The sequence below is a fragment of the Podarcis erhardii genome (assembly GCF_964252035.2).
Source record: "Podarcis erhardii genome assembly, chromosome: 2".
In the NCBI taxonomy this organism is placed as follows: domain Eukaryota; kingdom Metazoa; phylum Chordata; class Lepidosauria; order Squamata; family Lacertidae; genus Podarcis; species Podarcis erhardii.
This window is the reverse complement of record NC_138498.1, coordinates 42,883,945-42,894,296: the sequence shown is the minus strand read 5'-3', so window position 1 is coordinate 42,894,296 and position 10,352 is coordinate 42,883,945. Positions and strand designations below refer to the sequence as shown.

Here is a 10,352-nt window from a genome sequence, read left to right as displayed (position 1 = left end):
GGAACGAATTAAGTACTTAACCCGAGGTACCACTGTATAGGAGTTCCCTTGTCTATCTTCTTGTTTCGTGTGTGTGTGGTGTGTGGTATACAGGCCTATTGTTTGTTTGTTTGTGTGTGTTTTTTCTGATTAATTGCACATGCAGATCATACATATTTTAATTAGCATGTGCTTGTTTTTGCTTTTTAAAATAACTCTGTGAAAAATAACTTTACTGAATCTACCACCCCATTCTTCTTGGCCTTCAAACAGCCAATCTTTTCCTCTAAATACATTAACAGAGGCTGATTCTCCACTAAGGGGGAAGGAATTGGGTGCCCCAGAATGAAGGAATAGGCTGCTGCAAGAGCTTGTACCAATTACAAAGATGCACCTCTGCCATAACCAGGATCACAGCCGTTCCAGTTAGTTTAGTTGACCTCATTGATACCTATGAGGCTGATATACTTGAGCTTTTTCTGCTGCATCAAACTCTCCTTCACCCATAAACATAATGAAATCTTATTGCTTGAATGAGAGCCATTTTCATGCAGGACTTGGGTTGAATTCATGATTTCCTCTGAAATTTTCCAAGTCGCCATGTGGGTTTCTTCTCTCTCTGCCCTAACAGAGTGTGCCAAATCCTCTGAAAGCATCTATACTTGCTGCAGGACTATTTTGCAATGTGCATTTGGAGTTCTGATCAGACAAACTCCCCCCCCCCCCAGCGTTGCTCTTAATGGTGAACTCCATGTTTCTTTCTCTGCTTCTCTGTAAATGTCAGAGCTAAGGATCCGGAGTGCTGTAGTCTGAATAAGAACAAGCAAAGATCCGGTGAAAAATGATCCAATATAAAATCTGTTTATTGCTCGCCATAGAAATTGCCCTTAGTTCTGACCTTTTGCTGCTGAAATGTCAGAATAAACAATATGAATGCCTTCCCACTATTGCAGGCTTGGGAGGTGGGCAGGAAGGTCCCTCTCTAAAAAGCAGGGATGGAGGTAAAAGCATTAAGATCAGCAAGCTTCCATTACGTGAGCAGCTGAAATTTATCACTCCTCTGGCAGTGAGGGTTACTTGAGTTCCTTCAGTTTAATGTTATTTTAGTGTAAAAAGAGAGCCAGTTTCTCTCAGCCTTCCCTTCTTTCTTATTTGCTTTTTCCTTGCCCTCTTTTACATGGTCTAAAGTGAGGAAGGGCGGTTGGTAGATCATCTGGATAACATATATTGGTTCCTTCTTAAAAATTAAAATCAATAAAAATCTTAATAGTACAGTGGTACCTCGGGTTACATACGCTTCAGGCTACATACACTTCAGGTTACATACTCTGCTAATCCAGAAATAGTACCTCGGGTTAAGAACTTTGCTTCAGGATGAGTACAGAAATCGTGCTCTGGCGGCAGCAGGAGGCCCCATTAGCTAAAGTGGTACTTCAGGTTAAGAACAGTTTCAGGTTAAAAACGGACCTCCAGAACGAATTAAGTACTTAACTGGAGGTACCACTGTAATGGTAAAAAGAGAGAGGAGGAGGCAGTTGGTGAGGTGGGCTGAGGAAGGAGCTGGAGGAGCCCCAGAAGTTGTATGGTGGCATTTTTTATTTTATTTTAAAGGAGAGGCCTTATTTATGCAGCAAACGCTCCCCTTGCAACTAATAAGAAAAAACTACTGCCCCCTTTACATGGAATGAGCATTATTTTAAGGAAGAACAAATCTGCGGAGGCTTTGAATAATATGTGAAGTGAGAACAAAGCCCCTCTGGATTATCTGTGAGGAAGACTGAAGCTTTGATAGCTCATGTTTGTGTGTGTGTGTTGGGGGTGGGGAGTGTATATTGCTCCCTAGTGGAAGTTGGTTAACCTCAGTGAAATTGACTCATGGCCTCAGCTGATTTGCTGTATTGGAAAAGCATTTGAAGCTGATAAACCTGGGGAATATTATCCATAAAGAATTCATTGAGAGTTGGAGGTTGGATAGGCAGCAATGTCTGGTTCAATGTGTTTCATTCACCATCCTTTGTGTGCTACCTTCAGGCTAGGTGGGTTTCTCTTTGAAGCACTTCTGGGAAGTTTGGTGTGGACTAGTGGAAGCAAAGCTGTTGCCTGCACTGAGTAACTAAAAGACCTGAATGTTGATCGTTTTATTACTTATTTAATAAAATTTACATACTGCTTGATTGTAGAGAAAACCTCAAAGCAGTTTACAAAAAAAGATAAAGCAATAAAATTGTCACTTAAAAATGTACGATAAGTTAAAGCATACAATAGAAATAAATTAACCCCCCCACACTCATACACATTTTCTTAAAAAAATAAAAAAAATTCCTTCCAGTAGCACCTTAGAGACCAACTAAGTTTGTTATGCCAGTGTGGTGTAGTGGTTAAGAGCGGTAGTCTCGTAATCTGGGGAACTGGGTTCGTGTCTCCGCTCCTCCACATGCAGCTGCTGGGTGACCTTGGGCCAGTCACACTTCTCTGAAGTCTCTCAGCCCCACTCACCTCACAGAGTGTTTGTTGTGGGGGAGGAAGGGAAAGGAGATTGTTAGCCGCTTTGAGACTCCTGAAGGGGAGTGAAAGGTGGGATATCAAATCCAAACTCCTCCTCTTCTTCTTCTTCTTCTTCTTCTTCTTCTTCTTCTTCTTCTTCTTCATGTGCATGCACACTTCTTCAGATACACTGAAACAGAAGTCACCAGACCATTATATATATAGTGAGAGGGTGGTGAAATGGGTGATTGGCTGATAGGTGGGGTAAACCTGTTGATGACTATTAATGACTGCAATTGGTCTTACAGGAAAAAGCAATGGGTGAGATGGCTAAAAATAGCTTTATCATGTAGAATGAGATAAGAATCCAATGTCTCTATTCAGACCAGGTCTCTCTATGGTTTTAAGTTTGGTAATAAGTTGCAATTTAGCAACTTCTCTTTCCAGTCTATTTCTGAAATTCTTTTGTAATAAGACAGCTACTTAGAGATCTTGTACAGAATGTCCTGGGAGATTGAAGTGTTCTCCTACTGGCTTCTCTGTCTTGTGATTCCTGATGTCAGATTTATGTCCCTTTATCTATCCTTTATCATGTAGAATGAGATAAGAATCCAATGTCTCTATTCAGACCAGGTCTCTCCATGGTTTTAATGGTTTACCACACCTATCAGCCAATCACCCATTCCTACCATCCTTCTGAGTAATACCCCTCCCCACCCTCTCACTATATATAAGGGTCTGGTGACTTCTGTTTCAGTGTATTTGAAGAAGTGTGCATGCACACGAAAGCTCATACCAATGACAAACTTAGTTGGTCTCTAAGGTGCTACTGGAAGGAATTTTTTTACAGTGGTGCCTCGCAAGACGAAATTAATCCGTTCCGTGAGGCTCTTCGTATAGCGGTTTTTTCGTCTTGCGAAGCAAGCCCATTGACAGCTTAGCAGATTAGTGCTATTAGCGGTCCAGCGGCTTTTAGCAATCAGCTGTTAAGCGGCTTATCAGCGGATCAGCTGATAAGCGGCTTAACGGCTTAGGAAAAGGGGGGGGGAAACGGGGAAAAAACCCCCAGGAACTCGCAAGACATTTTCGTCTTGCGAAGCAAGCCCATAGGGAAATTCGTTTTGCGAAGTGCCTCTAAAACGGAAAACCCTTTCGTCTAGCGGGTTTTCCGTCTTGCGAGGCGTTCGTCTTGCGGGGCACCACTGTATTTTGTTTCGACTACGGCAGACCAACACGGCTACCTGCCTGTAACATTTTCTAAACAAATTTTATGACATCAGTGAGCATATCTGAATGAACCATTGTAGATCATTAATTTCATGCTGACACATATCACTCCAAAATCACAAGGTTTTTCCGTTGCATTGGATTACATAGGTTGTGAGTTATCAAATGTTGAGCACAGAAACAAGTGACGTAACATGCATGTGTGATCCAGCCCTTGAAGACTGAAACTTCAGTCTTAATGTTTTGTTTGGTTGCATTTAGTATTGAAATTGCACTTGGTGAATGAAAAGGATCTAGGTCTAGGCAGCAAAGCACCCTCCCCCCCCCCTGTGTTTGTTTGTGTGCATGTGTTTGGGGGGGTGTATGGCACTAGCAAACTTGCAACTGAACAGGTCATGGCATATCTGCACCACCTTGAATAGTAATAGGGCTGCCAATAACACTTTCACATGATACTGAGTAGCAGATAATTAACACTTTTAGCTTCACACGACAGTCATCTGGTGCCCTTGTGAATACATCTCTGATGCTTTGCTGTGAAGGACACACATAAAAGTGATGCCCTTCTCTGGAAGGCAGGCTGATTATTGGTGAACTGTACTTTGCCCTGCGCAATTGGCTTTTTCAACGAATCATGATATTTACAAATCTTGCAGCTGTAAGATTTATAATTAAGGTAGGCGTACACTGTCACTGTGTCATGAAAGAAATGCGCACTGGTTGTGTTCAGGCATCTGTTTTCTGTTCTGGGGCAAGGACTTTGACAAAGTAAATTGCAAGCTAGTGGTGATTGATGGACAAAGATTTTGCTATGAACAGCTTGATGTGAGGCTTCTGCTTTCTTTGGCTGATCAATTTGATTGCCTAGTTGTTTACACAAGCTTAATTAACTCTGATAGATCTTGCATCAGGCCCCATCATAGATAATTATTTGTTTAGTGACATAAGAGTACGGATATTTTTTCCCTTAAAAATGGAAAGAAAAACTCTAATGACAGGAAAGCACCGTTCTGGAAGGATTTTTTCCCCAGAAGAGAAGAAAATTGGAAACGTATGAAACTTAAAAACTTGCCAAGCTGCCAAGGTGTAGCTTGCAGGTTTCCATTTCTACCACACCTGAAGATCAAGCAGCATATGAGGTTGCTATGTGAAAACACCAGCAGGCATCAGGATGCAGTGGCAGACCTACATTTTGGGGGCCCTTGAACTGTTATGAGTGCCCCTTTGCAACCGGCAATGAGGTCTGGGTAACTACTGCTATCTTCTTCAGTGGGGTTGTTCCATGACAGATCACCAGATTTATTAATTTTTTTTAATGAACTGCTACATCCCAGACTGTTTAAAACTTCTGTACTGGATTATCTCACATGTCAAAGTCACTGGTGTGAATAAAGTTTCCCTATGCCTTATAGTTTTCAGGTTATGTGGGGAGGATGCATATTAGGGAAATGTTTGCATGAATAAAGTCCCTTCTGGGGCCCCTCTGGGATTAGGGCCCCTGAAACTTGAGCTTCATTAGTTTCATAGTAGATCCGCCCCATCAGTGTGGTTGCTAATGCAAGGTCCTTAGGGACATTCTGTTGACTTGGGTTAGGGGTGAGGGCCACATACGTTTTATCCTAACCTTTGCGGAGGATTGCACCTGCCAAGAAAGCATGAGGCAAAGTTTTGAACAGTTTCTCTTTGTGACAACCATTAATATTGCAAGGGTTCCCAATCTTATTTTATTTTTAAAATGGCACCTGTTGGCACCAATTATTCATTCACCCTGAACCCTTGAATAGCTAGGGTGCTGGTGAGGCCACTCTTAGTTTTTCAACTTGAGGCTAGCTTTCCTCCTGCAAGAAGTATTTCTCATTGTTCAGATTTTTAGTCCTTCAGCATATATAATGCTAGGTTGGTGACAGCATTCTTTAATCCTCTAGCTTGGGAAGGCTTTCTTCTGATCCTCCTGTGTTGTGATTTTTATGTGTTATATTGTCTTCATTGATTTTATGGCATTTTTTCTTACTTTACTGTATATTTTGTTTTTAATATGCTGTTCTCCACTTTGGGTGCCTTTGGGCCAAAAGGTGATAAACAAACTGTAATAATGTTGATAATATAATAATGGCGATGATGCTAATAAAAAAGTGATTTATCTGTGTATTAAATCCTCTTCCACATTTTTCTTGGCAGCTTGTAGACTACAGGGTCGAATTTAGTAAATGGTGGGTGACGGAATTCAAGACCATCAAGTTTCCTTCCCATGGAACAGTCTTTGACTTCTACATTGACCCAGAAACAAAGAAATTTGAGCACTGGTCCAAGCTCATCCCCAAATTTGACTTTGATCCAGAAATGCCACTACAGGTAGGTAATTATCCTTATGTGTGTGTTTGTGAGACAATGTTAAACAAAGAGGTTGGATAAGAATGTGTAAGCATATTATCTCTGTTAATTTTTTGCACATTGGTAATGAATGCTGCTTTATAAGTAGAGAATTGATGCTATGCCTACTAGAATGGCCATACAATCACCTATTGCAGGAGTGGTAGCCTTACCTATGCTCCAGTCATTCATGGTGTTGCTGTTCAGTTCTGATCCCCTTCTCTGCTGCCACTTCCATGCTGCTGCTTTTGCTGCTCCTGGCTGTGCTTTTCCTTGTTTTTGGGTGGTTATAATGATTGGACAGTGGTTTTTCAATGAATTGGGCAGTGTTCATTGAAAAGAAGTTCATGTAAAGGAGTGTGCTGAAGTATCCCTTCTTGCCCGGAGGATGAATGGTTGTCTCTGACCAAATATTGAGATTGCAGATATTTGTGGATAACCATTTCACACTAAGTGTGTTACCTTGAACAGCCTTTATGCCCAGAGAAACAGCTGACATACTGAGGCTGTGGAGCACCTTTAGCAGCTTTCTGATCAGAGCATCAGATACACTGCAGTGAATGGAACTATGTGTTTGTTGGAGGGCATTCACAGATAATCAAGGATTCAGATAGGCAAGAAGCCCCCTGATGAATTCATTTTATTTACTGGTTCTGTTTCGAAGCCAATCTTTGCATTTTGTGATGCATAGTTCCTAGTTTTTGAGCACTTATGAGAGGCAGGTCTGATTTATCCTCTTTCACTTATATTTATTATAGGCTGGTATTGAAGTTGTCATTTTGATAGAAAGTTGGATATCTGTACCATGGCCTGCAGGCCGTAGGGGGGCAGAGTTTGCCTGAAAAAAGGTCTCTACACAGAGAACAGCCTGTGATCCCAGGCTCTTAACTGAATCTCTCTGCTCTTGTTTCAGTGGGATTATTGTTTCAATGTATTGGCCTCTGACTAATGTTGTGCAAAGATGCTTGCAATGACAGGTTCTGATTCCATCTAGTTGGAAATAGCCAAATGAAATTATAACTGAGTTTAATAAGAAAACAGCATTTGGCTTATTCATCACTCCTTAAGGAAATACACACACACACACACACACACACACACACACACACACACAATATTTTGTTTGCAGAGAGCAGGCATCTAACTGTGGCAAGCAGTGTTACTCAAAAGAGAGCCCAGTACGGGACACTGATGAAGTATATGTCCTTGCTGTTTTTCTCCTCTGCTCATTTCCCTTTTTTCCAGCCACATTTTGGCATTCTGCAACACACTTAGAAAATACAGTTATTTTTGTGTGTCAGGATGTTCACAAGGGATACTGGCAATATAAGCATTCATTTGGTTTGATATTATCTGGTGCACATCACATGGCTATATTGCTGTCTAGGGCTGTGGGATTATTAAAGTCTCAAAATGGGGTCACCGCTTGCCTTTCTGATATTCTTATTCCCCAGGCTCCCCAAAATGCTAGGTAAAGAGTGTGTGCAGATGACCTGCACTCCGCATAGCAAGTTACTTTTCTTTGGAAGGCGGGCTGTGGTTTTTGAGCTGTTGTGCTTTTGCCTAAGCCCCTACAGTTGATCCAAGTCAGTGTGGTCCGCGATGAAAGGAAGCAAATGTTGCTGGTGTGAGTCAGCGAGGCTAGGAAGAAGCGTAATGGGTGGAAGTAGTTGTGTGAGATCTGTAAGTTGGCCTTTCCTGACACTGAACACCTGGGAGAGGACTTTTAAGCCAACCAGGCCTACTTAGAAATTAACCTGGAAGGCATTAATGAACCAGTCCAATCTACAAGTTGCTGTTTGTGTTTCCAAATATACACCTTCTCAACAAGCTGCTTGTATTCAGTGGTTGGGTCTGTTTCTTTCCACATTTAAAAGACACACGTCTCTCTGTGTGTCTGCAAATATTTTCTGTTTGCTTCCTTGTGTTTTGAAGCATATGCTACATTGGAAACAGCCCTAAGCGCAACAGCACTTATAGTTATCGTTATCAGTGGTATTGTTATCAGTGGAGGGCTGGGGGAAGGGGCCACACTTCAGCTGATGCCACACAGTGCCAGCTACCAGTTCCATGTTTCTGACTTGCCCTGCTTTGATATGTAGGGTGCTGTGGGGCTCATGACAGATGCCTGTCATTCTCCCATCAGGCCTGCCTGGTACACACCACTGAGACCATCCGGGTGCGATACTTCATGGATCAGCTCTTGGAGAAACGCAGACCAGTCATGCTGGTGGGAAATGCAGGCACAGGGAAGTCTGTGATTGTAGGAGATAAACTGTCTCTGCTGGATTCCGAGGAGTACCTGGTGAAGAACGCTCCTTTTAATTACTACACCACGTCTGCCATGCTGCAAGGTAAATAAGTAGGTGAAATGAAAAGGGGAAATGAAAAGGGAAGCTACTAAGGTAGAATAAATTGTGCTATGAGACACTCAGAATAAATGCATGCTCCAAATCAAAGGGGGTTAAGAAGAAATTGTTGCGTGGCTGAACTGAAGTGTTGAAGCTGTTGTTCTGAGTTGCTTTTGCATTTTAAAATAGTTTCACAGAAACTAATAACTGGAAGTATAACAATCACAACTCAGAGAGTAAACAGAATCCTTTGTCATGTTGAAGAGTAATTCATACATAATAGGAAAGGGTAAAAAAAAAATAGGTAAAGGACCCCTGACAGTTACCATAAGTCCAGTTGCAGATGACTCTGGGGTTGCGGCACTCATCTCGCTTTACAGGCCAAGGGAGCCGGCGTTTGTCCGCAGAAAGTTTTCCCAGGTCATGTGGCCAGCATGACTAAGCCACCTCTGATGCAATGGAAGACCGAAACCAGAGCAGCGCATGGAAACGCCGTTTACCTTCCTGCTGGAGTGGTACCTATTTATCTACTAGCACTTTTGGTGTGCTTTCGAACTGCTAGGTTGGCAGGAGCTAGGACCGAGCAATGGGAGCTCACCTCATCATGGGGATTTGAACTGCTAACCTTCCAATCGGCAAGCCCAAGAGGCTCAGTGGTTTAGACCACAGCACCAACGGCGTCCCTAAAAGGAGAGGGTAAATTCCATCAAATTTGTCAATTTATAAGTCAGATTAAATTTAAAGTGGTGAGTCTTAAAGAAGGAGGCTTTAGTGGGTGGTTCTCTAGACCAGATGGATGGGAGGTTGCCTGCTCTTAATGGGGTCACACTCCCTCTGAAAGAGCAAGTATGTAGCTTAGGAGTACTTCTGGATCCTTTGCTATCACTTTTGAGGCTCAGGCGGCCTCAGTAGTGTCAAGTGCCTTCCATCAGTTTTAGCTGATGGCCCAGCTGCATCCCTATGTGGACAGGGATAGCCTAATTTCTCTTGTCTACGCTCTGGTAGCCTCTAGGTTAGATTACTGCAATGTAATCAAAGATGGTTTGGAAACTTCAGCTGGTACAGAATTTAGCAGCCAGTCTGCTCACTTGGGGCAAGACTGTTTGAGCATATTGCACCAATCTTGATCTGACTGCACTGGCTGCCATTGAGTTTCCCAGCCCAATTCAGAGTTCTGGTTCTGACCTATAAAGCCTTACATGGCTCAAGACCACCATACCTCAAGGACTGCCTCTCCCCATAAAAAACCATCCCGGACACTGCATTCATCATCTGAGGCTCTTCTTCATGTGCCTCCTTTATGAGAGGTCCAGAGGGTGACAACTCAAGAGCAGGCCTTTTCTGTGGTGGCTCCTTGTTTGTGGAATGCTCTCCTCAGGGAGGCTTGCCTGACACCTTCATTATGTATCTTTAGGCACCCAGCAAAAGCATTTCTCTATAACCAGCCCTTTGGCTGATTAACATTCTATGGCCTTTTAAATACATTTGTGGGAGTTTTTGTTTTATTATGTATTTTGTATTCTCATTTTGTATTTTTATGTTGTGGAACCGCTCTGTGATAAATGGTGTAAGCTTGATCCATATCCCTGCAACAGTGCCCTAAATAAGAGACAATTTCCTTTTTGTTTTTGTTCTGTTTGTTCTACACTTCAGTGCTGTTGAGATTAAAATGGGCCTGAAGGAAGTGTGCATATGCCACTTCACTCAAATGGCTTTTTCATTGGTGGGAACCCAGTGTTAGTGCATTGTTTCGAATTGGGGAGTCAGATAGTGAGGGTTGGGGTTTTTTTCCCAGCACATTTGTTTGGCTCTAATTGAATATGCAAGTTAAATATTTTAGTATAAAAGGCACCATATGTGAAAACAGGAATGCCACTAATTCATACATTTTGCAGCAACAGAATAAGTAGTTCTAGCTAGAAATATTTAGGCATGGAGAAT

At 42.3% G+C, this 10,352-nt stretch overlaps 1 protein-coding gene across 1 annotated transcript in view; it reads left to right on the top strand.

Moving 5' to 3' along the window:
- DNAH9 (dynein axonemal heavy chain 9) overlaps positions 1 to 10,352 on the top strand; it is a gene marked incomplete at its 5' end in the record, with an annotated part of 185,594 nt that overhangs the window by 63,361 nt on the left and 111,881 nt on the right. Inside the window, 2 exons of the mRNA XM_081848623.1 lie at positions 5,869 to 6,042; positions 8,207 to 8,414. Of these exons, the coding sequence (XP_081704749.1) occupies positions 5,869 to 6,042; positions 8,207 to 8,414 (382 nt within the window). The remainder of the gene's footprint in view (positions 1 to 5,868; positions 6,043 to 8,206; positions 8,415 to 10,352) is intronic.